Here is a 26,750-nt window from a genome sequence, read left to right as displayed (position 1 = left end):
AAAAATCCCTCAGAGCTCACTCACGTGTATAGCCTTTTCTTTGTCTCCACTTCCACCAGTAGAAAGCCTATCCATCCTATAAAGGACCTGCACATACCCCTTACCTGAAATACTTCCCTAGATTCTTCAACTCCTATGCCTATCTCTGTCTTTTGACTAGATTATGAGTCACTAAAAGGCAGGTACCATGTTTTATTCATTTTCTTTCTTTTTTTGTCCTCTCACAAACCTAGCAATTTGATCAAGATCAAATCAAGTCATCTATTGCAATCCAAGCTTCATTTCATAATAAATTACAAATGGTACATGTAGGCCAGAGATCCCAAATGCTGGCTAGTCTACTGGCTATATCACAACCACTTGGCATATCTTTTTCTAAAAGACAGTGTTCCAGGTACCATCTCAGACCCAGTGAATCTGAATCTCTGGGAATGGAGCATAGAAGCCTATATATATTTTGTTCTGCCTGCGGGGAGTCGGGAGAGGCAGGTATTAATTACTGAATATTTTGCACCCAAAAAACAATGGCAAAAACCCCACTGGGGATCTTGCTTTTTGACACCTCAGAAACTCTACTAAGTATACCGCTCTACCCAACATGTGATGTATAGAGAAAGGTGAGAAAAATTATGATTTTGAGCCAATCATGGAGACATACGTTAGCAATGAACTTCCTCCAAGTTCCTCAATCATCATGGCCAAAAGTTTTTTGATAGATACCACTGTGTTTTCCTTGATGAAAAATTTGTACAGCTCCACCAGATTCCACGGATTGGGACATGGACATCTTTGGGGGACAATATTCAGTTCACCAAAATCCCCCACATTGGTTCTTTCATGTTTCTCCTTGACGACATTGTTCAGGTGTGGTAAGCTTCAGCTCTAATGAGTGTGGCTTCCCGGAAGTTTGCTGGCAGGGAGGATCACGAACTCCTGCGCTGCCAGCGTGATGCCAGCATGAAAACCATTGCTGATCACAGTGAAAGCTGGAACAGGCAGGATGACTTCAGAATTGCCAGTGGATTCACAATTCTGTGACAGAAGGGGAATTCCCTTTTCAGCAGCTCTGGCCTTACAAACAGCAAGATATTCCTAGTATGGTGTGCGTACCAAATTTAGACCTGTGCTCAGAGCCATCCGACTCCATCATCTATTTGTCACTCCTCTTCTGCTCCACAGCATTCAGTGGCTTGCTAATCAGGGCAGGCCCAGTTTTACTGAGGTGCTCAAGAGCCTCTGAGACACCTTTGCCCACAGTGAGCCTTAATGTCTTGAGCTCTAGGTCTCATACCAGTTGAGGCATCACTGGATACAGCTCTGAAGAGACCTCTTTGAGTGCAGGACCTACCTGAAGAGTGGGATTTCCGTGACAGCCAAAGATCTCTCTGACAAAGAGCCTGAGATTAGGTATGGTGAATTTCTACTCATACTTCTTCTCATGTAAAAAAGAAGCAGGGGAAAGGGTCTGCGGAGGTCAAGTGAGTGTTAATAGGCTCGCAGGCCTCTCCTTTATTCTCCTGAGCTCTTGGCCCACTTGGCTTCTCTTCTGCAAAATATGTTTTTTTAAAGCTCCCTAAATGATTCTGATGTGCAACCAGATACGGGAACTACTGGTACAGGTCTTCAAGAAAAATAAACTTTTACGATTATAAAACTTTTCAAATAAAGGTTACATTTCCTTTTTATTAGCCATGAAATAAAGCATCTTTCAAGCTAAATTACATTACATTAGACTTATTACATGATACACAACCACTGAACCAGTTTCAAAAAAAACAAATTTCATATTTCAATTTATTCAGTAAGGAGACATGAAAAATAAATAATGAAGGTCCTTTTTCCCCCCTTCTTCTCTATTCCCTAAATTTATGTTTAAACCTTATATATATTCTGTAACACTAAAGTTATGGCTTTTTTAAAAGCACTGTATACAGTACTTTTAAAGATAATGATTATAAATGCAACTAATTTGAGAAAACAGGAAATAAACACTTTCACCTGCTGGTTTCTACCTCAGCATCTCCTTTGTCACAAAGACAATAATGCTATAGAAATGAATGTTTGGGTATAAATCACAGATACAATTTTAGCATTTTCCGTAATCCTGAGAAATTCTTCAGTATTATATAATCGAAAAATCAATTCCAAATACATCTGTAAATATCTTATAAAAATACATTTAAAAACAAGAATGGGAAAAATTCTAAATACTTGGTAATTACTCTGAAGGTGAGTTGGCACTATGAAGAGGCTTTGATTCCTTTATCTTTATCAGGATATTCTTCCACATCAGAGGAGAACATCAACTCTGGGAGAGAAAATGAACAAATCACACTCAAAATGATTTCCCAGTATCTCAAAAAGAGTTTTATAGCTTAGTTATAAACAGTCTTTAAATATTGACATATTATATGATAATAGAAAGCCCTCAAGTACGAGTAAGAATTCTTGATAGTGAAATCTGATTTAAAAGGTGAACTAATGACAAATGTACATGTTTTGCATTTTGAGATATACAAGTTTTGAATGTATTATAAACCCTTGAAAAATGAAACATATAATATAATAGAGACAATATAATAACTCTTACCAGGAAATTTAAGTCACTTAGAGAATCCAGGATCATTAGACATCTAAGAGGTCTAATTCTATAGTGATCATGATAACCTAAAATGTAGGACACAGATGCAGTGGAGGACCTCGAACTAAGATGAGGTGTGTGCCAGGATATCTTAAATATGTTACCCTATTTAATCACCATAACAACCCTTTAAGCGAGTATTATCATCCTCATTTTATATTTCCTTTTTTTATCCACATGGAAATGTTACTTGACTCACATGACCCTAAAAGCAGGATTCTGGAAATATTTAATAAGTAACACACACTTTGTGATTTAGACTGAATACCATACAAGCCAGCTGCATGCAGCTTTAATCCCAACCACAGTGCAGAATGTTATTAGCTGACATTTCTACATTTAAACTATTACTTAGCATAGACACATAATTTATTAAAATATCAGGAAATACAAAAAAAGAAAACATTAGGAATTAATAAAATAAAGTCACCTGATGTAAGCATTAGATGAAAAAATCTTTGAATGACTAAAAACTATACTGAGTGAAAGAAAAACAGCAAAATACTTAAAGCCTAAGAAGACTTTTTAAAATACTTTAAATATATCGAAAGGAATAATTAGTGAACAACACGAGCAAAGGTACATTTATGGATGAAAATACACAAGAAGATTACACTTTTTTATCTTGGTTTTTACAAATGGAAAGGTTGAAAAGATTCTCAGTTCCAAGACTTCTGAGACATAGGCTATAATCAGTTGGTCAAACTGCAGTTAAATGCTCAGGATGTTTAACAAATCAAGAATAAAATAACAACCAAAGTCCAGAAAATATCAAAGAGATTCAGGGTGAAACTGTGGAACATCTGCCAGGAAATACAACTTACAATACAAATACTAAGCAGTTCCCAAAGCTGCTGAAAAGACTAGCAGTTTGCTAATGTGACTCTTCTTCAGGTGTTCCAAGAGGGGTCTGAGGACTAGAGATTAGCAAATCTCACTTCACCCCGGGCACACTAAAGGTAGGATTACTAAACACTTCATTAGACAATGAGGGGTTAAGATTTTGTGGCAGGTAGAGGAGGAGGTAAGAATAAATTCACTTGAATAACAGAGGCTAATAGATGAAGCACGATTTATTTCACATTAAGAGATACTTTGATCAGAAAAAGACTAAGAGAAATGAAGAGTAAAAACTTCCTATAAAATACCTGAAGCGTTCCAAGAGAAGAAATGCCTCCAAAATATGAGAAAGGACCACAGAAACCCCTCATTAAGTATTCGATACTTCAAGACTACAGCTCTCCTATACACTCCTCCCTGCTTCTCGTGGCATTCTGTTTCACCACTTTATTATTACTCTTCTTATGTTATTTTACTTTAAATATATCTTTGTTATTGAAATGTTGTAAGCTGTATCCATTAAAAGAAGATTTATAAAGTTATTATAGAAGATTTTATGATATACTACTTTTTCTTTAATACATACCTTCACTAAGATCCATGCCTGGCCTATAAGACAAAAAAAGCCAAGATAATCCAACCAGAAGGGCCACCACCAGATTCACCACAATCCATGGCTGGAGAACCTGTTCCTCGACTCCTTCTGGCCTAAAGGTACAGAAATACTCATTAGAAATGTCTTCATTTTGGTCCATATATCCAGATATATCTATTTTATAAACTTTAAAAAAAATGAGCAGTCCTCACCCAGAGAAATAACAAGCATAAACTATAACTTCCCTATAACACCATATATATCATGAGAACAAAGGTTCAAATGTTATTGAATTCTAAACAGATTTGCTTTGTACACAGATGTAATGGACATTTACTGTTGCCAAAGAATTTTTCTAAGTTTCCCTTCCAACTACTGTTAGTGCTACTCTTCAATCATTCCTTTCTCTCTTAACCTCAAGCCCCTAGCCACTCTCTTCAAACAAGACTGCCCCTCTAAGTCTTGTGAGGTGGGATCTCAGCCATCCTGTCACTCTCGTGGTTGGCCACTGATCGGCGGAAGCAGACTCTCCCTCATCCGCTCTCTTTGTGGCCTGCTTGGTTTCCTGACTCTATCCCAGGTACCCACTCCCGTCACTACTCTGCGGTATCAGGCTCCCTGATTGGGGGTGAGGATGTGGGGCTCCCCCAGTTCACCATGTAATGATTTATTTTAAAACCATAACTTCAGAGATTTAAAACAGATTTTTTTTACAAAACATTTCATTAGAAATGCAGGAGTATACAACAATAGTTACCCATTAAGCAATGGAATTGGGGGTTTTTTGCCATAATTTTGGAAACAAAAACAGGGCCCTCAATATTACTTATAGATGAAAACAAGTAAAAGAGTGAAAGGATAAGAACAGCACCATTACTCCCATCGTTGCTGTTATTACGATCAACAATTACTAATGCTACTGTGAATTCTTACCAGAGGCTACCATTAACAGAAGAAGGTGTATAAAGGTGGATTCTATCACTTGTCGTTTGTTGACTCAGAGATAATATAAGTGCAGTAAAGTACACTGAGAAAAAGACAAATGAATTACTAATAATGTATTTTTAACAATTATTTTAAATTAATTAATAAAATTAATTAAAAATTAATTATTTTTAATTATTTTTAACTTATAGATTACTTTAAGGTCAAAAATAATCAGTACTTTGGGGAATGATACTACAAAAAAATTTCACTTAGTCAATTTCAATAGGCTGGATAGTCTTACATTATTTTTCAAGAATATAGGTAGAGAAGGGTCTTTGTTTGTTTGTTTGTTTTGCGGTACGCAGGCCTCTCACTGTTGTGGCCTCTCCCTTTGCAGAGCACAGGCTCCGGACGCGCAGGCTCAGCGGCCATGGCTCACGGGCCTAGCCACTGCGCGGCATGTGGGATCTTCCCAGACCGGGGCACGAACCCATGTCCCCTGCATCGGCAGGCGGACTCTCAACCACTGCGCCACCGGGGAAGCCCAAGAAGGGTCTTTTGATGCTCACTATTTCATCATTAGGCTGACAAGAACCTAGAAGATCTTTTAAGAAATTAAATGACTTACTCATGGTCCTAAAATTCATTTTATTAATATTCTCATAATTAGAACAAAATTTATTCCAAATTACCAAAAAGATATAAAATAGTATTTGTTACTAAAATGCCCTATCAGCTCAATCTGTTTAATGTCAAGTAGAAAACACAAAAGTTAAATATTAAGCAATATAGAATAACAAACTTTTAAAAGTTATTTAGATAACCTCTATTAAAAAATAATTCTATCAAAATTATGCCTATCATGGTTTTTTAATTACAAATTCCACTGAATAAATATCTATATGTAATGTTTATAAGTAGCAATAATATAAAGTCCTTTTTAAAATAAAATTATACTCTTTCTGGTTCAAAGTTACACAGTTATCAAATTAAACTATTTACTCACAGAAAGATGCTAAAGCTGTTGGATCCAGGGCAAGAAAATTTCGGATTGCTACTGATGTTTTAGCAAAGTCAATCCTAGAAAATACAAAAGCCTCTTGTCACAGTGCAGTTGTAAACTTCTTACAAAACTGTACTCTCTGGACAATAGTTTCTTCCTTCTCTATTTTAATGCTACCACATGTGTTGTCTACTACTAAGCTTTAAGTAGCTACAGTTTATATTTAGCACACATGAAAGAATATCTTATTTACAAAGGCAACATAAAACATTTAACTAGAAGACTATTTTAGTCATCATTCCTTTAGAGTTAAGAAGAAACAAATTAAACTTGATTGGCAAATTTCATTAGATTCTATTATACCTCTTTCTATTACCCATATTATTGGGTTATAAGTTGTTTTCCTTAATGGGTTGAATTGTGTTCCCAAAAAGATATACTGAACTTCTAAACCCTGGTACCTGTGAACGTGACCCTATTTGGAAATAGAGTCTTTGCAGATGCGATCAACTTAAGATGAGGCCATTACAATGGGCCCTAATCCAATATGACTAGTGTCCTTATAAGAAGAGAAGACACACACAGAAGAGACTAGACTGTCATGTGACAACAGAAGGAGAGGTTGGAGTGATGCATCTACAAGCCAAGGAACACCAAGGACTGCCAGAAACCTCTGGAAGCTAGGAAAGAGGCAGGAACAGACTCTCCTTGGAGCCCTCCAAAACGGAACCAACCTTGCCCACACCTTGATTTTAGACTTCTGGATTCCAGAACTGTGAGAAAATAAATTCCTGTTTCAAGCCACCCAGTTCGTAGTACTTTGTTACAGCAGCCCTAGGAAACTAACAAAATACCCAGAGTCTTGTCTATACCTGATTCAGGTCATCTGGAAGATGTTTGGGACTTTCTGAGCTGATTATATTTGTATGAAATTTTGGACTTAGAGTTGATGCTGGAATGGGTTAAGACTTTGGGGGATATTTTTGCTCACAGTAGTTCCATCCCCCACCCCCCCAAAAAAAACAGAAACAGAATGGCTTTTTTAAAAAGTCAAAATAATATTAAAATGCTATAATTCTATTTTGAAAATGTCATAGTCAGTCAGGGACACATTTTGCTCAACACTTCCTCCTGAAGAAAAGTTAGAGGGATCTGCAGTCACAAGAGTCTTACCTGTCAAAAGCTGAAACTGTACTTAGAGCCAAAAGCAAGTAGAGAAGACTCTGGAATGGATATGCTAACGTCTTGTATTGTTGCAGAAGGTTTGAGAGGTTAGAAAGCTCATCTCCTGCTAAAACATATATCACAACAATATTCCACACAGCACAGCCAGCCAAGAAGCCATGAGAAAAGAGACCAATCATCCTGAATGGAAAAGGGTTTCATTATTATACATGAATGACAAAAGTAAAAAGCTAAAACATTCTTCAAGTCTCTTCACATGTAAGAATAAAATTCAACATTTCACAAAAGGTAAAAACAAGTTTTTCTTTTTACTACACTGATAGGCAGATCATTTAACTCTAACTGAATGTTTAAAAACTATACCCACCACCATTTTAAGTTGTCAATTTTGTTAATAGTATTGAACAATCAACACTTTTTAAAAAAAATTATGGAACATTTGTTTTAAGAGAAGTCCAACAGAATCAGCCACCTGAAAGCCCGGTTCACTGACAGTGCAACATCTCTGGTGGTCCAGGAAGGCTTCACGTCCATCGACACGTCTATCTTTTCTGTGGTCTTTATCAGCTCTGAGCGATCAGCAGCCTGGAATCGCCCTAAGAACACAATACACAACTATAAACAACTAACAAGAGGGAACCCTGGGGGTCTTTCTTATTATTCTACACTTAAGAACCCCCACACTGAGACTGAAATTTTGCTGTTTTCCTATCTAAAAATTCTCCCTGATTTGGTCCCTATTCAGAAGGCTCTTTTCTTTCAGTTTATAAAACATACTATTTTTTTATCTTTAAGAAAAGTAAACAATGTCCATGCACTTTCTTCTCGACACAAAAAGATGTTACAGTAACAGTCTTAGAAATCAATTATATTTAATGAAATACAATAATGAACTTGCAACTCAGAACAAAGTCTGGAAACCCTTAACATAACACAGTCTAAAAACCTCTAATTTAGAGACTTCACGAGTATTAAAGTTTAAACCCCAACACTATAAAAGTAAGTCAATATTTGAAAACACCTAAAATTTCTTAGGAAAAGATGACAGTTAGTGTAGCATGGCATTCTGTGATGACAGAAAAGAAACTGGTTGTTTCATACACTTGTCTTAAGAAGATGCCCATGGAAGGTACCAGTTCAAGTGTCAGCACTGCAACACTGTGAGCACAGCTTTATGTGTTTACTGCTGACGAGGAGGCTTCTCCTTCTCATTTATCTGCTGATCCACAAATGAACCTCAGGAAACAGGAAAGGTTCCATTATCCTTGCCAAACCTGGCTGTCAAGTACTTTGGAGGAGGAAAGATAGAAGTACGACACCTAATTTTCCCAAAGAAAAAGCAACTTCTGAGCAGACTAGTGGTAACTTTTATGATCAGTTACTTTAGTAGGGAAGTTTCTGTGCTAAGGGAAGCAAGAATAAAAATGAGGATTGAGTGATATTGCTTGAAAATAGACTGAAGTAAATTATGGCCACATGGTAAACTAGTAAAAGCCCTTAACTAGAAGTCATGAAACCTTGGTTCGAGGCCCAATTCTGCACTAACCAACTGGGAGACCCTGGGGGAATCAGCCTCTCTGGATTGCAGGTTTCTCACTGGCCAACAACGCCAAGATCCCTTAGGTGGGTTTTTATGGAATCAGAATTCTAAAACAATTTATGTAAAATCTAAGTTGCAAATTTTAAGGACTAATCTTTATGTTTTAGATGAGTTCTTTAGGCAGAATATTCAAAGCATATCCATGGGGAAAGCATATGGTCATGATCATGCTTTCAGTAGATTTTTCTTAAACTCTGCAAATGTAGTCTTATAACCAATGCAGAACTATTTTCCAAAAGAGTATGTAGCTATAATATTGTATTTCTTATTTAATATGGTAATACCATCATGTATTTTCTCTTATTTATTTTTAATTGTAGCATTTCATTACCTGCTCCACCACCAATACAACTACCAATTGCAGAAAACTGGTAAAGTACAACAAAGAATAAAGAAATGGGTGGGCGTAGAGGGAGATTTTTTTAATTACCCATAATTCCATAACACAGAAACAACCAACATTAATATTTTGGCATATTTCCGTCTAGTCTTTTTTGTCCTATGCAATTTTCTATAGCTAAAATCAAACTACGTGTGTGTATTTATGTTTATTTTTCATTAGAATCTTCCCATGAAGTGAAAAATTCTCCCTAAACATTATTTTTAGTGGTGCAGAAGATTTCACTGTATAGATGCGCCATAACTGTCTGAAATCATTCCCCTCCTGTTTTACATTTAGGTTTTTTCCAGTTTTTCGCTCTCATGAATAACAATGTGATGATTAGCTTTATGTACAAATTTTTATCCATCTTTTTGCTTATTTCCTTAATTCAGATTTCCAGAAGTATAATTCCCAGGTCAAAGGATATTCTTGCATAATTCTTAAAGAGCTCACATTCCAAAACAAAGACCTACTTACGGTTTTTTTCCACAAACACTTTCCCTACAGGCTGGCTAATACCAGTGGGTGCAGTCAATACAGACTGTTGTTCTGGACTACTTTGCTCATCAGTAATTATGTCTTCATCTTCAACTCCTAGCTCATTGGCATAATGTAATTCCGCTGGCTGGGTTTTCCTATAATCAGGGAGAAAGTAAGAAAAATGGATGATTATTAACTTTTTACAGACCCAAATAAGGAGGTACCTGTGAGTCTCATGGAAAGAGCCTTGGACTTGGGAGTCACAAAATTTGGTTTTTACTCAAATGGATCAGTTATTAACTCTTATGCACAGCAAGTCACTTTTATTTCTGTGGGCCTCAGTTTTCTCATCTGGAAAATGAAGTGACTGAACTAGATTCGTAAGCTTCTTCACAGATTTAAAATTACATGATTCTATATAGATATTAATCACTACTTGCAGAGTCACTTCCAAGTACAAACAAGTTATATAACTCCCAGTGTACTTCTTTAAAGAATACCATTATATTTTACCTAACACTTAATTTCCTATGTTAAAATAAACATTTTTATGTATTGCTAAAAAAATCGTAATTTGAATTCTGTTAACATGAGAAAATAAATAATATAGCCTATTTTATTAATATTACCTTTAATTTTTAATATCTTTAATATGTAATATTTTTATTACTTACACAAAATCTTCTATTTGTGTTCCTCTTCTTCAGAGACAGTTCCTAAAATTTTTTATTTAAATACAATATTTTACTTTTCTCAGTGGGTTTTCTCTTTTCAAATTTATCCTTAGATTGGTTTAACTGATATTTTTGTACTATTACTTATCCTAGAGATATACAATTACAAGTATTTAATAAGACTTAGAAGCTGCCATTTGGGGGCTTGAAATTAAGCATCAGGGTATCTCTGCAAAATATTTAGAAGGACAAATAAATTCTTACTTTGTCTTCCTTCGAGGTTTTTGAATAGCTGGCTCCTCAGCTGGCTCCACATTGATACCATTTTCATTTGGTAATAAAGATGCACTAGAAGTCTTCTTCTGGGTAAAGGCAGTCTCCAATTCTGAAAATAAAGTAGATTAAGTTTTCAAATTACCAGGATGTAAAAAGGAAAGTAATGTACAAGACTTCTGCAAGACAAAAGATCTTTAAGAATTTTAATTGGCCCCCAATTTTTTTCACCATCTTACACAGTTTTAATTTTTAAAATTTTACACCTCTTAACACTCAAGAGAAAGTTTGAAATTGTGATACCAAACAATATAGAAAAAAAATTAAGTAATCCAACACCCAGGGTGTGTCAGAGATCTCCAAGATTACTTCCAGGTTCTGTGATTCACTCAAAGGACTCACAAGGCATTTACACTCATGGTTACACTTTATTACAGGGAAAAGACATTAAGCAGAATCAGCATAAAGGAAAAAGCTCATGGAGCAAAGTCCAAAAGAAAACAGGTACAAGTTTCCAAGAGTCCTCTATCAATGAAGTCACACAGGATATGCTAATTCTTCCAGCAACAAGTTGTGACAACACATATATCACTTTCTCTTCCAGGCAAGCTCATCAGACACTCAGTGCCCAGCGTTCTTATTGGGAGTGATCACATAGGCACCCTCTGCCGAGCACATACCAAAATTCTAGACTGCCAGAAGAAAAGCAGATGTTTAGCATAAATCACATTGTGTGCACAAATGCACAGTGAGCCACCCTGATAGAGAAAGCTTTATATCAATGTAGAAAATTGTTTACCAGCCAAGTTCCCAGATGCCAGTCAAGAGGCCCTCTAGAAAGTAGGCCTGTCCAGGCCTGCTGTGTTAACTCTTTTCTGCACACAAGGTATTAAGTTCAAGTGAGTCAATGGAAGTTTCTAACCCACTAGCAACTCTTCCTATCTGGAAATACAGTAAATGGAATGCCCTCAAAGTCCCGAAAATTCTATTTTAAAAAACACTTACAGCCTGGGCTGGAAATAAAATATAAGCAGTAGAGCCTACCACAGACGTTCTGAACAAAACAAAAATCAACAAAATTTAAAACCCAGAAATTTAGAAAGCTGGACCTGTAGGGGTAGGTATATTCTAGAATGGCAGTCACAAGTACTCTTTGGCCTAAACTTAGTTGGGTCCTGAATTTTCTAAAAACAGTCATTTCTATTAAAACCTTTTTTCCATAAATTATAAAACTATAATTATATAAAATTATATAAAAAATATAATTTTTCATGAATTATAAAAATTATATTTTTTCATGAATTTTCATGAATTATAAAACTATATAGGTATACTGGTATCCATCTAGATTTTCAAATTGTACCCTAACTGAATTACTAAGAGAGTAGTATTTTTTTTTGAATTTTTGAAATTTATTTTATTTTTTTTATACAGCAGGTTCTTTTTAGTCATCAATTTTATACACATCAGTGTATACATGTCAATCCCAATCACCCAATTCAACACACCACCACCACCACCCCACTGCCACTTTCCCCGCTTGGTCTCCATACATTTGTTCTCTACATCTGTTTGCATCTGCCCTGCAAACCGGTTCATCTGTACCATTTTTCTAGGTTCCACATATATGTGATAATATACGATATTTGTTTTTCTCTTTCTGACTTACTTCACTCTGTATGACAGTCTCTAGATCCATCCACGTCTCAACAAATGACCCAATTTCACTCCTTTTTATGGCTGAGTAATATTCCCTTGTATATATGTACCACATCTTCTTTATCCATTTGTCTGTCAATGGGCATTTAGGTTGCTTCCATGACCTGGCTATTGTAAATAGTGCTGCGATGAACATTGGGGTGCATGTGTCTTTTTGAATTATGGTTTTCTCTGGGTATATGCCCATTAGCGGGATTGCTGGATCATATGGTAATTCTATCTTTAGTTTTTTAAGGAACCTCCACACTGTTCTCCATAGTGGCTGTACCAATTTACATTCCCGCCAACAGTGCAAGAGGGTTCCCTTTTCTCCACACCCTCTCCAGCATTTGTTGTTTGTAGATTTTCTGATGATGCCCATTAACTGGTGTGAGGTGATATCTCATTGTAGTTTTGATTTGCATTTCTCTAATAATTAGTGATGTTGAGAAGCTTTTCATATGCTTCTTGGCCATCTGTATGTCTTCTTTGGAGAAATGTCTATTTAGGTCTTCTGCCCATTTTTGGATTGTGTTGTTTTTTTAATATTAAGCTGAATGAGCTGTTTATATATTTTGGAGATTAATCCTTTCTCCATTGATTCATTTGCAAATATTTTCTCCCACTCTGAGGGTTGTCTTCTCGTCTTGTTTATAGATTCCTTTGTGGTGCAAAAGCTTTTAAGTTTCATTAGGTCCTATTTGTTTGTGTTTATTTCCATTACTCTAGGAGGTGGATCAAAAAAGATCTTGCTGTGATTTATGTCAAAGAGTGTTCTTCCTATGTTTTCCTCTAAGAGTTTTATAGTGTATGGTCTTACATTTAGGTCTCTAATCCATTTTGAATTTATTTTTGTGTATGGTGTTAGGGAGTGTTCTAATTTCATTCTTTTACATGTAGCTGTCCAGTTTTCCCATCACCACTTATTGAAGAGGCTGTCTTTTATCCATTGTATATCCTTGCCTCCTTTGTCATAGATAAGTTGACCATAGGTGCTTGGGTTTATCTCTGGGCTTTCTATCTTGTTCCATTGATCTATGTTTCTGTTTTTGTGCCAGTACCATATTGTCTTGATGACTGTAGCTTTACAGTATAGTCTGAAGTCAGGGAGTCTGATTCCTCTAGCTCCATTTTTTTCCCTCAAGACTGCTTTGGCTATTCGGGGTCTTTTGTGTCTCCATACAAATTTTAAGATTTTTTTGTTCTAGTTCCATAAAAAATGCCATTGGTAATTTGATAGGGATTGCACGGAGTCTGTAGATTGCTTTGGGTAGTATAGTTACTTTCACAATATTGATTCTTCCAATCCAAGAACATGGTATATCTCTCCATCTGCTGGTATCATCTTTAATTTCTTTCATCAGTGTCTATAGTTGTCTGCATACAGGTCTTTTGTCTCCCTAGGTAGCTTTATTCCTAGGTATTTTATTCTTTTTGTTGCAATGGTAAATGGGAGTGTTTCCTAAATTTCTCTTTCAGATTTTTCATCATTAGTGTATAGGAATGCAAGAGATTTCTGTGCATTAATTTTGTACCCTGCAACTTTACCAAATTCATTGATTAGCTCTAGTTGTTTTCTGGTGGCATCTTTAAAATTCTCTATGTATAGTATCATCTCATCTGAAAACAGTGACAATTTTACTTCTTTTCCAATTTGGATTCCTTTTATTTCTTTTTCTTCTCTGATTGCTGTGGCTAGGACTTCCAAAACTATGTTGAATAATAGTGGTGAGAGTGGACATCCTTGTCTTGTTCCTGATCTTAGAGGAAATGCTTTCAGTTTTTCACCATTGAGAATGATGTTTGCTGTGGGTTTGTCATATATGGCTTTTATTATGTTGAGATAGGTTCCCTCTATGCCCACTTTCTGGAGAATTTTTATCATAAATGGGTGTTGCATTTTGTCAAAAGCTTTTTCTGCATCTATTGAGATGATCATATGGTTTTTATTCTTCAATTTGTTAACATGGTGTATCACATTGATTGATTTGCATATACTGAAGAATCCTTGCATCGCTGGGATAAATCCCACTTGATCATGGTGTATGATCCTTTTAATGTGTTGCTGGATTCTGTTTGCTAGTATTTTGTTGAGGATTTTTGCAACTATATTCATCATTTATATTGGTCTGTAATTTGCTTTTTTTGTAGTATCTTTGTCTGGTTTTGGTATCAGGGTGATAGTGGCCTCAAAGAATGTGATTGGGAGTGTTCCTTCCTCTGCAATTTTTTGGAGGAGTTTGAGAAGGATGGGTGTTAGCTCTTCTCTAAATGTTTGTTTGAATTCACCTGTGAAGCCATCTGGTCCTGGACTTCTGTTTGTTGGCAGATTTTTAATCACAGTTTCAATATCATTACTTGTGATTGGTCTGTTCATATTTTCTATCTCTTCCTGGTTCAGTCTTGGAAGGTTTTACCTTTCTAAGAATTTGTCCATTTCTTCCAGGTTGTCCGTTTTATTGGCATAGAGTTGATTGTAGTAGTCTCTTAGGATGGTTTTTATTTCTGCGGTGTCTGTTTTAATTTCTCCTTTTTCATTTCTCATTTTATTGATTTGAGTCCTCTCCCTTTTTTCTTGATGAGTCTAGCTAATGGTTTATTAATTTTGTTTACCTTCTGAAAGAATCAGCTTTTAGTTTTATTGAACTTTGCTGTTGTTTTCTTTGTTTCTTTTTCACTTATTTCTGCTCTGGTCTTTATTTCTTTCCTTGTGCTAACTTTGGGTCTTGTTTGTTCTTCTCTCTCTAGTTCCTTTAGGTGTAAGGTTAGATTGTTTGAGATTTTTCTAGTTTCTTGAGGTAGGCTTGTATAGCTATAAACTTCCCTCTTAGAACTGCTTTTGCTTCATCCCATAGATTTTGGATCGTCGTGTTTTCATTGTCATGTGTCTCTAGGTATTTTTTGATTTCCTCTTTGATTTCTTCAGTGATCTCTCGGTTATTTAGTAATGTATTGTTTACCCTCCATGTGTTTTTTTTTTTTTTACGTTTTTTTCCCTGTAATTCATTTCTAATCTCATAGCATTGTGGTCAGAAAAGATGCTTGATATGATTTCAATTTTCTTAAATTTACTGAGACTTGATTTGTGACCCAAGATGTGATCTATCCTGGAGAATGTTCTGTGTGCACTTGAGAAGAAAGTGTAATCTGCTGTTTTTGGATGGAATGTCCTATAAATATCAATTAAATCTATCTGGCTTATTGTGTCATTTAAAGCTTGTGTTTCCTTATTTATTTTCATTTTGGATGATCTGTCCATTGGTGTAAGTGAGGTGTTAAAGTCCCCCACTATTATTGTGTTACTGTCGATTTCCTGTTTTATAGCTGTTAGCAGTTGCCTTATGTATTGAGGTGCGCCTATGTTGGGTGCATATATATTTATAATTGTTATATCTTCTTCTTGGATTGATCCCCTGATCATTATGTAGTGTCCTTCCTTGTCTCTTGTAACATTCTTTATTTTAAAGTCTATTTTATCTGATATGAGTGTTGCTACTCCAGCTTTCTTTTGATGTTCATTTGTATGGAATATCTTTTTCCATCCCCTCACTTTCAGTCTGAATGTGTCCCTAGGTCTGAAGTGGGTCTCTTGAAGACAGCATATATATGGGTCTTGTTTTTGTATCCATTCAGCAAGCCTGCGTCTTTTGGTTGGAGCATTTAATCCATTCACGTTTCAGGTAATTATCGATATGTATGTTCCTATGACCATTTTGGGTTTGTTTTGTAGGTCCTTTCCTTCTTTTGTGTTTCCCACTTAGAGAAGTTCCTTTAGCATTTGTTGTAGAGCTGGTTTGGTGGTGCTGAATTCTCTTAGCTTTTGGTTGTCTGTAAAGCTTTTGATTTCTCCATCAAATCTGAATGAGATCCTTGCCGGGTAGAGTAATCATGGTTGTAGGTTCTTCCCTTTCATCACTTTCATATCATGCCACTCCCTTCTGGCTTGTAGAGTTTCTGCTGAGAAATCAGCTGTTAACCTTATGGGAGTTCCCTTCTATGTTATTTGCCATTTTTCCCTTGCTGCTTTCAATTTTTCTTTGTCTTTAATTTTTGCCAGTTTGATTAATATGTGTCTCAGTGTGTTTCTCCTTGGGTTTATCCTGTATGGGACTCTCTGCGCTTCCTGGACTTGGGTGGCTATTTCCTTTCCCATGATAGGGAAGTTTTCAACTATACTCTCTTCAAATATTTTCTCTGGTCCTTTCTCTCTCTCTTCTCCTTCTGGGACCCCTATAATGCGAATGTTGTTGCATTTTATGTTGTCCCAGAGGTCTCTTAGGCTGTCTTCATTTCTTTTCATTCTTTTTTCTTTATTCTGCTCATAGAAGTGAATTCCACCATTCTGTCTTCCAGGTCACTTATCCGTTCTTCTGCCTCAGTTATTCTGCTATTGATTCCTTCTAGTGTAGTTTTCATTTCAGTTATTGTATTGTGCATCTCTATTTTTTTGTTTTTGAATTCTTCTAGGTCTTTGTTAAACATTTCTTGCATCTTCTCGATCTTTGCCTCCATTATTTTTCCGAGGTCCTGGATCATCTTCACTATCATTATTCTGAATTCTTTTTCTGGATTGTTGCCTATCTCCACTTCATTTAGTTGTTTCTCTGGGGTTTTATCTTGTTCCTTCATCTGGTACATAGCCCTCTGCCTTTTCATCTTGCCTATCTTTCTGTGAATGTGGTTTTTGTTCCACGGGCTGCAGTATTGTAGTTCTTCTTGCTTCTGCTGTCTGCCCTCTGGTGGATGAGGCTATAGTTCTGAAGGCTGGAAGTCTGAGATCAAGGTGCCAGCATGGTTGTATTCTGGTGAGAGCTTTCTTGCAAACAGATGTCGTTTTGTGTGTCCTCACAAGGCAGGGAGGGTGAGTAAGTGTCTAAGAGAGTAGTTTTCATTCAACTATATTTACTGCCAGTAATGAAATAAACTGTAGAGTAGGTAAAGCTGTCTGAGGGTCATTTCTGTCTCTTTCCTTCTCTGCCCTCTTCTGTCCCCTCCTCTTAGTGCTCCCAGGCACTGTGGTATCCCATTTCAACTTGCATCGCAAAACTGTGCTCCATTCTCCTAACTTTTCTAGTTCCTGCCCTCTACACCTATAATTCTTTCATCTAATAAGGATCTACTATCTTCTAAGAGGCAAGGAATTAGTCAGGGAAACTATTTTGTAATAATCTATTCCTTGGGGCTGATGTTAATAGGAGAGAGCTAATCTCCAAATCTTTGTTCCTTCCTTTGTTTTATTCTAAGAAAATCTATTTTCTTTTTTCTAATTATTATAAAAGTTATACACATAAAATATATAAAAATAAAACATAAATGAAGAAATAAAATTTTTTTAAATCATACCTAATTCCTCCTTCTAAAAAACGTACCACTGTTGATACTTTGCTATAGCTTTCCATTCTTTTTACATATGTTTATGTATATACATATGGTCTGGATTGTATTGTGTCCCCCAGAAAACATATGTGCAAGTCCTAACTCCCAATACCTGTGAATGAGATTTTAGAAATAGGGTCTTTGCAGATGTAATCAAGTTAAGATGAGGTCATGCTGGATTAGGATGGGCCCTAAATCCAGTGATTGCTGTCCTTATAAGAAGAGCAAAATTTGGACACAGAAACACAGGGAAAAATTTGAAGACGGAGGCACAGAATGGAGTTATGCTGTCACAAGCCAAAGAATGCCAAGAATTATAAACAACCACCAGAATCTAGAAGAGGCTAGGGTGGATTCTTTCCTAGAGCCTTTGGAGGGAGCATGGTCCTGTGGACACCTTGATTTTGGACCTCTATCCTCTAGAATTGTCAGAGACTAGATTTCTGTTGTTTTAAGTCATTCAGTTTGTGGTAATCTGTTCTGGTAGCCCTAGGAAATTAATATAACATATTTTACAAAAATGGGATCCTTTGATATATACTATTTTATAATCTTTGTTTTTGACTTAACAATATATTGTTGATGGTTTTCCATGTCACTATTTTACTTTAACAATCCTTTTAATGTGTACTTGGTTTCTATTAAATGGGTAAAACATGATTTATCTAGGCAGTATCACATTGTTAAATATTTGGTTATTACCAGTTCCTATTCTTATGTTACAGTTAGCATCCTTTAATTACTGTAGCCACTGTAGTTACTTCTATTCCTATAAGTTCAGATAGGCTATATCAATTTATACTTTGGTGTACGAGTATACCAATTTCTCACCAATACTTTTATATCCAACAGTTTGGGATTTTATAATCTTTAAAAAGCATTGCCAGTTTGATAGCAAAATAATGATATAATATTCTGTTTACCTTGTGAATAGTGCTGAGACATAGTGAGACTCAAAAAATGTTGGCTTTTGCTCCATTATATTACTGTAAATACAGAATTTTTCCTTTCCCCACTAATCTTAATGTCCATTTCATAATATACCAAATTCATATACATACCAAGATCTGAACTTTCTGTTTTGGTCCTGAATTTGTACCCCTTCTCATAATCTGTACAGATACGATCAAAAGAGATCCTCTAAAATATTCCTGACTTAACCCATTGGAGTTACTCTGGCGATAAAAATTTTAAGCAAAAAAGAAAAAACTGGGATATGGGTGGGGAAAAATAGGAACAGACAGGTTTTTAATCATACCCCCAAAATCACAACTGCTGTCACAACCTAACCTTAGTTTCTTTACATACCAAGAGGTAGCTTCGTCTTCTTCTGTCTCCTTTGAACAGGAGCTTCTTGATGTTCTATGAGGTCTTTAGTTGGTGGCTCACTGCCCTCAGGTGGCCTGTGAACAGCAGTCTGAACAAGACCTTCCAAAGAAGCACTAGCTACAGAGAAACGGAGTTGGAAAAAATTGGGATAACTTGAGCAGAGATTACTACGTCTTAAAAATATAGGGAAAGGGGGAACTGGAATGTTTCCTATATAATAATCTCTTCTCTTACAGAACTAATTGTGCCCTAAATCTTGATTTCCTCCCTCCTCACCTGTAACTTTGGGCTTTAAGTTGGGAAAAGAAATAAATGAGGGAACAAGGAAGAATGAGGAAGCAAAGAACCAGGGGGCTAGAAAGAGGAAAGGCAGGAGGAAAACTGCTTCTGAACTTTCAAAAAGGTGAAAATGTAAAGGAAACTCTCACCATAGGGAACACTCTTGTCTTATGCCTTGAGAATTATCAGCCTCTATATAGTTTAGTCCTTCATTAATAAATTAACACATGATAAAGTCATCATGGATAACTGGAGTTAACAGATAACTTAAAAATCTCTTCATCTGATCATTCATTTCAATCTCTCCCCTCATCAAATCTTTGAGCAGATTTCGACCCATTTTGGCAGATTTGAATTTTACTTCATTACATTCACTACATTGCTTCTTCACAAAAGAAGAAATACAAATGAGTGAATAAACAAATGAAAAGATGCTTAATCTCATTAGTATTCAGAGAAATGGAAACTAAAATAAGCTACTTTTTGCCCACTAGGTTGACAAAAGGAATTGAAAGGTTGAGATTTTCCAATATTCTCAAGGATTTAGCAAATGTGACACTCAAACTCTGTTGGTGGCAAGAAAATAACAACTCCCTTGAAGGCAATTTAGCAGAAATTTATCATATTAATAATGCATAGGTCCTTCTGTCTAGCAGTTTTACTGCTAGCAATCCATCCTATGGAAATATCTCTTCTTCCCCACCACCCACTATTTTATGTAGAAGAACTGCAAATTGTAGGAGTGAAAATTTTGAAGTACCCTAATTGAAAAACAATTTTAATAAAAGCCTAGCAATGCACCTCCTTTTTTGTCTAGAGCACTGATTTTTTTTCTCTTTTTTACAAGAAAAAATGCTGGTAGCTGGGATAGAGCCCTACCTCTGCTACCCCAACTCAGTCTTTATTGCATCCTTCACCAGTGACCTTTCTAAATCCACACGTACATGTCTGTACTTAATTGTGAGTATATTTTTAGGACCTAGCATTTCAGTATCTTTGTGAATCTAAGTCTCTCTGCCTCTCTTTTCTTTTTGTTGCATATCTGTATGCCTTTCTCTATGCATCCATTTCCATTTCTCTCTTTTCCTCCACCCACCATGTATTCTGCCATTTGTAAGCCAATGATAAGCTAATACAAGTTTCCAACCAGGTATAAGGTATGATCAGCTACGAGCTTTAAGAAGTTCATCCAGCAGTCGTGGGCAGGACCGACTAGGGTAGAAGAAAGTTAGAAGTACAGAACAATGTTGGAGGCTACCCCAATAGCTCAGGTGAGAAGAAGAAAGGAGCTAGGCTAACTACGGTCGTGACAGTGGAAATGACAAAGGGAAAGAGACGTAAAAGATACTACAGAAGAAGCAAGCTTGTGAGAGGCAGCAAGTAGAGTGAAGCGACCAGTGAGAGGTGACTGAGGTTTCCAGCCCCAGTCAGTGGGAGAGTGTGGGGGGGGGCATTAACAGAAATTTGTCAGTAAGCAGTAAAACTTGATTTATTGTTGAAAGTGATGATAAATTCTGGACGTGCTGAGTTTGAGTTACTGACAGAATGTCCAGGATTATCAGGGAATGGGACAAAAAAAGTTCACAGAACTTGCTCATTTTTGGAGCTTTAATACCTGGATGATATGGCCCTGGCTTCAGACTCATGTTCTAATGTAGAGACTCTCTGACTGAAATGAGGGATCCAAGAACCTTGTGTCTCTAAATCCAGTATCCTGTTCAAGGGTCTGGAACCAATCATAGCTTAAGACAACTTGTGTTATCTAGGGATGAAAGACCTCAAAGAGTCCAAGAATGTTGTGGAAGTAAGATCTGGGGCAGCATAACCCTTTATTACACACATGTTTCTAGATACTCTTCAGGCTGCCCACTACCTTGTCCCTCACTGCCACCAAGAATCCCACTGCTTCAAAGTGAACTGGATTCTATCCTTAACACAGCAGTGACTTGGGACTGGGGCCTGGCCTCTCACTGATCTGTGATGTTTAGCATGCCTGAGGTCCTGGAAAAACTTGTGATCCCACACAACAAGAACACTTCTTACCTACTGTGGGTTTTGTTCTGGGCTTCTTTTTCTTAGGATGACTAAGTGGAATATCATCTATAAAACAGAACAACAGAAAAGGCTGCCTAAAATTCAATGCAGGGAAAAGTCAAAGGGGAACTTTTAGTAGGGAAGACCTTTCCCTCTTTTCCAGCCTATTTCTATACATTAGGGGAAGAAGGCAAGAGACTGACAAAGTCAAAGGGAGCCCATAGTATAGTACCGGTAGCTCACGGCTGGTCAGTAATGTTATAAACTGTGACAGAAAGTGGGCTCACCAAATATTCATCTGATCCCCTATATTTCCCAGCCCCCTTGCACTTAGGTGTGGCCTATGACTGGTTTTGGCCAATAGGCTGCAAGATGAAGTGATCTGTGCCTTTTGGGGGCCAAAACATTGAAAAAGCCAGTGAGTAACCCTCCAGCTTCCCCTTCCCTTGCTGTGGCAACTGAGGAGGTCTCACATTAAGATGGCAGAACCACAGCATGGAAGCAGCCGGGATCACTACATCACTAGTGAAGAGGTAGAGAAAGGTAACTGTCCTGGATTGTTGCTACAATGGATTTTGCATTAACCAGAAAAACCCTGTATAATATTAAGTAACTGAGATTTTGGGGTTAGTGTGACATAACCCAGCCTATCCTGATGAAATGGGACAAAGGAAGATGTAGTCCCTATTACGGAACTATAAGCTAGCCAACAGTTATGTTCTAGGTGACTCCATTCAGGGATGAATGCTTTTTAATTTATAAGGTCAAATATCAGCCACATAACTAGTGTTATATATCAACCATCCTTTAAAAACGGCAGTCAGGGCCTCCCTGGTGGCGCAAGTGGTTGAGAGTCCGCCTGCCGATGCAGGGGATACGGGTTCGTGCCCCGGTCTGGGAGGATCCCATATGCCGCGGAGCGGCTGGGCCCGTGAGCCATGGCCGCTGAGCCTGCGCGTCCGGAGCCTGCGCGTCCGGAGCCTGTGCTCCGCAACGGGGGAGGCCACAACAGTGAGAGGCCCGCATACCGCAAAAAAAAAAAAAAAAAAAACGGCAGTCATAGGAGATTACTATGATAAAAAAATTGTAGCATTATAAATTATACTATTCAGGTTCAAGTTTAAGAGAAAAGGAAGGAATCAAACTAACTTTCAAACACCAAATACTGTATTTAGAAAGTTTTACATTAACAGTGAACTAACTCACCTTGATTAGCACTTTATATGACACCGACCAAATTTAATCAGGACAGAGACAAAAAGAGAAACTCTGTTAATTAGAAATCTAGTATATTGTTAGACTGAAAATTGACTTAAATCATTACAAACTTAAAATAAAATTAGCTTTCACACAAAATCAGCTAGTTTACAAACTAGCTTATTAATTATCAGTAATAAGCTGTTTAATAAGACTAACAAAGTAACCCCAATATTTTCTGAACCTACATATACATATTCCCTACTGTCTATTAATAAAGTGGATTAAACAGATTAAGAACTCTTATTTTGTCACTGATTAACATCAGCTTAAACTCTGAGGAAACTATTCTAGCAAACAAAAGAGGATCAGAATTCTGATAAACAAGACATTAAAACATTAAGAATGGATCTATTATCCTAACATGTGGACATTTAGTCTCTGAAACAGAGCATTTAATTGTAATTGCTATCTTGATGATTCAAGAATTATTTATCTTTAAACTTTCAGGAAGTCTCTTCTGAATTATTATAATTGTGTAAAAGTACTAGTCAATTTTTTTCACTTTACTCACTTTGCATTCTTAAAACTCAATAATAAAATTACTGTAAATTATTTTTACCTTGGCACAGGTGGAAGGGCTCGTGGAGGACGCTATGGGGAAAAGAAAAAGAAAACTTCTTGTAAGTAAAAACCTTAGAGCATCTTTACTTCGTGTATTTCAAATTTTTGATAATCCTACTCGTCAAGTGAAACCCAGGAGGTACTGATGAGAATCAGATGGGCAATTTTAATTTGTCCTATCACTCCTGAATTTCATATAAAGTTCCTTCCTTCCTATATTCCTTAATGTCTACAGACCAGGCTCTGTTCTAAGCATCAGGGATATAGTAATGAACAAAACAGGGGGATCCTTGCTCTTATGGAACTTACATTCTAGTGGTTAAGTATTAGACAATAACATTAAGTATATATATTTTATATATATATATGGAAGAGAAGAATGAGGAGTGCTACTTTAGTTAGGAAAAGTCTCTCTTTAGTTAGGAGATATTTGAGCTGAGACCTGAATAAGAAAGGAGCCAAAGGGGAGCAAATACAAGTTCCTTATGGGAGACTGGGCTTAGAGAGTTCCAGATAAAAGAAGGCCAATAAGGATGAGGCACAGTTATCAAGGCATGGGCAGATTAATTAGGAAGACAAAGGGAAGGAGCCTGGATTTTTTTTAAATTGGGGTATAGCTGCTTTACAATGTTGTGTTAGTTTCTACTGTACAGCAAAGTGAATCAGCCATATGTATACATACATCCTCTCTTTTTTTTGGATTTCCTTCCCTTTTAGGTCACCACAGAGCACTGAGTAGAGTTCCCCCTGTGCTATACAGCAGGTTCTCATTAGTTATCTATTTTATACATAGTTGTTATATATGTCAGTACCAATCTCCCAGTTCATCCCATGCACCCCTTCCCTCCTTGGTGTCCACTCGTTTGTCCTCTACGTCTGTGTCTCTATTTCTGCTTTGCAAATAGGTTCATCTGTACCATTCAAAAGGGATTAAAGACCTAAACGTAAGATCAGACACTATAAAACTCTTAGAGGAAAAGATAGAAAGAACACTCTTTGACATAAATCACAGCAAGATCTTTTTTGACCCACCTCCTAGAGTAATGAAAATAAAAACAAATGGGACCTAATTATACGTAAAAGCTTTTGCACAGCAAAGGAAACCATAAACAAGACGAAAAGACAATCCTCAGAATGAGAGAAAATATTTGCAAATGAGGCAACTGAAAAGGGATTAAATTCCAAAATATACAAACAGCTTATGCAGCTCAGTATCAAAAAAACAAACAACCCAATAAAAAAATGGGCGGAAGACCTAAACAGACATTTCTCCAAAGAAGACATACAGATAGTCAAGAGGCACATGAAAACATGCTCAACATCACTAATTATTAGAGATTTTGTTTTAATTCAATGGGAAGCCAATGGAGGTTTTAAGCCACATAGTAACATACTTTGAAAAAACATACTCTGAAACGTACAGTGTGAAAAACGCATTTTAGGGCAGAAAGAAAAAAAAACTTATAAATGCTATTTTACATGAATAAGAAAAGTGTTTGCAGTTCAGAGAAATTACAGTTAAGTAGCACTCTGGAATCTTTCAAAATAAAATACTAACAAAAATGCCTAGAAATCAGTTTAATGTTCCAAGTATCTCAAGCTGGTTGCAAAGGACATTGATTTAAAAAGGTTAAATTTTAAACACTCGTAGTTTGTTCCACAACTGTCCCATTTACCTATCCATTCATTCAAAAAGTGTGTTAATACAAATGCTAAAAGATTAGGACAAGGCCAGCTGTCTTAACACTATCCAGTAGTCAAAATTCAACCAGCAAAGAAGGATAGTTATTGTTCTATCTATCTACGGAATGGTATTGTTCTAAAGATGCTATGGACCGCTTTCTCACCAAAGACTCAGTTCACACGATAACTCCACATTTCAAAAGTCCCGCAAAAATGACGTATCATCCATCCAGAAACCCAACCTCGACACTCCTCAAAAGTAGGACGGCTCAACTGAACTGAAAGTAACTAAGGCTCGCTTACCACCTGCTTCTTCCCCATTCCGTCTAAAGCTGGGCTGCCCGGCAGCCGCTAACTCCCAGCCGCGGGTCGCTCACACCCCGCCCGGGTTCACACCCGCCCAGCGGGCCCCGCGCACAGGCGCAATGCGTCATCGAACTGCGCCGCAAAGGCAGCTCTGGTCCGCAGCCTCCTCCATCAGGGTGGGAGCGAGGGAGAGGGCGGAGACCTGGTGTGGCTTTTCCAGTCTACTCCTGTGGAAAAGGGGGCGTCGCAGTCAGGGCTGACATGCCCGGGAGGAGAGACTCCAGCGGGCGTGGTGTAGCAATCACGATTTTTCCCATGGTTTCCCAAGTGGTTGCGGTTCGAGGGAAGTGAGAGAAGACCAGGATTAAAAGTCCCCGCTGGCAAACAGCTATCTCCCGGGCGGCTAAATGCCCTCCGGGAGGAGTCGATAAAGAGACCCTCTGCGGCAGGCCCCGGACCCGGAGGGGCAGGGGCGGCAGCGATGTGAGGCGTCGTCATGGCAACATGCGCACTCAGGCCCCCGGAAACTTCAAGCCTGGCTCCTCGCCCAGCTCCTGGAGTTCGGGTCCGGCCTTGGGAAGAACTTCCAGCCCCCACCCCCAGCCCTATCCTGTGAGCGCCAAATGGGCCGATGAGCGCGCTCCCCGAGCTGGGCTCTCCCCTTCTAGTCCCCAGCATGTCGGTGTCCGCTCCGCCCCAGAGGTAGCTGCTGCGTTAAGGCAGCGGCCAACGCGTCCCTCACCGCTCACCGGGTGGTCCTCCTCCACCCGGAGCCCTGAGTCCGCCTTCATGGCGCTGTGCCGGCCGGGCTCCCTCGGCGCAACCGCCGCCGGCCCGAGCCTGGCTCCCCGCAACGCCGCGGCCTCCGGGACCTGCGGGAGGCGGGGGCTTCGCGGCGCCTAAGCCACAGCCCCTGGGCCGGGTCTCCGTCCGCCCCCGCGTTGCCAAGCTCCGCGTTCCAAGGCATCGGAGTTAGGGACTCACCCGTTTAGCCACCAGGCGCGCGCGCGCGCGCATGTGTGTTGATACAGGCAGTTCTCACATTCTCCCCAGTTGCGCGCGCGCGCGCGCGTGTGTGTGTTACAGGCAATTCTCAGATTCTCTCCAGTTGCTTGTGTGTGTGTGTGTGTGTGTGTTGATACAGGTTATTCTCAGATTCTCTCCAGTTGTGTGTGTGTATGTGTGTTGATACAGGTAATTCTCAGATTCTCTCCAGTTGCTTGTGTGTGTGTGTGTGTGTGTGTGTGTTGATACAGGTAATTCTCATTCTCTCCAGTTGTGTGTGTGTGTGTGTGTGTGTTGATACAGGCAATTCTCAGATTCTCTCCAGTTGCTTATCCTCCATCCAAAGAAGTACGGCATAAAATCAAATCCGGGATCACATGAGTGTTAAAAATGACTTAATTTTCTTCGTTTTCTTTGGTCGGGTTTCTTAGAAAAATAACACTTATTCACTTTAAATTTTAAAACTACAGATGTTTTGAAGCATACACTCTGTTTTATAGTTAAGAAAGAGCAGAGGGATGGCATGGATGTGGAAAAAGTTAGGGAATGATGCAGAAGATGAACAGATACTAGGGCAAGAAGAGCGACTGGAAGTCTCAGGCTTAAGGAAGTTAAGAAA

At 37.9% G+C, this 26,750-nt stretch overlaps 1 protein-coding gene and 1 pseudogene across 3 annotated transcripts; both read right to left on the bottom strand.

Moving 5' to 3' along the window:
* Nucleotides 1-627: 627 nt before the first annotated feature.
* On the bottom strand, nucleotides 628-2,154 carry LOC132494719 (alpha-enolase-like; annotated as a pseudogene).
* TMEM237 (transmembrane protein 237) lies at nucleotides 1,692-26,177 on the bottom strand. 3 transcript variants are annotated; one of them, XM_060106762.1, is made up of 13 exons: nucleotides 26,111-26,177; nucleotides 23,136-23,167; nucleotides 22,523-22,533; nucleotides 21,326-21,382; nucleotides 18,983-19,120; nucleotides 10,592-10,712; nucleotides 9,651-9,808; nucleotides 7,664-7,787; nucleotides 7,180-7,371; nucleotides 6,010-6,083; nucleotides 5,010-5,103; nucleotides 4,068-4,189; nucleotides 1,692-2,308 (listed from the first exon to the last, which is right to left on the bottom strand). In XM_060106762.1, the coding sequence occupies exons 1-13, from the start codon at nucleotides 26,141-26,143 to the stop codon at nucleotides 2,241-2,243; spliced, it is 1,224 nt and encodes a 407-aa protein (XP_059962745.1). In that variant the 5' UTR covers nucleotides 26,144-26,177; the 3' UTR covers nucleotides 1,692-2,240. The 3 variants fall into 3 exon arrangements, with proteins under 3 accessions (XP_059962745.1, XP_059962744.1, XP_059962747.1); XM_060106761.1 differs by lacking the exon at nucleotides 26,111-26,177 and adding an exon at nucleotides 25,876-26,007; XM_060106764.1 differs by lacking the exon at nucleotides 26,111-26,177 and adding an exon at nucleotides 25,124-25,236 and having other exon boundaries at nucleotides 1,693-2,308.
* Between the last annotated feature and the right edge of the window lie 573 nt (nucleotides 26,178-26,750).

Source organism: Mesoplodon densirostris, chromosome 8, assembly GCF_025265405.1.
Source record: "Mesoplodon densirostris isolate mMesDen1 chromosome 8, mMesDen1 primary haplotype, whole genome shotgun sequence".
Classification (NCBI taxonomy): domain Eukaryota; kingdom Metazoa; phylum Chordata; class Mammalia; order Artiodactyla; family Ziphiidae; genus Mesoplodon; species Mesoplodon densirostris.
Note: the sequence above shows the minus strand (reverse complement) of the source record. Positions and strands in the feature narration are given on the sequence as shown.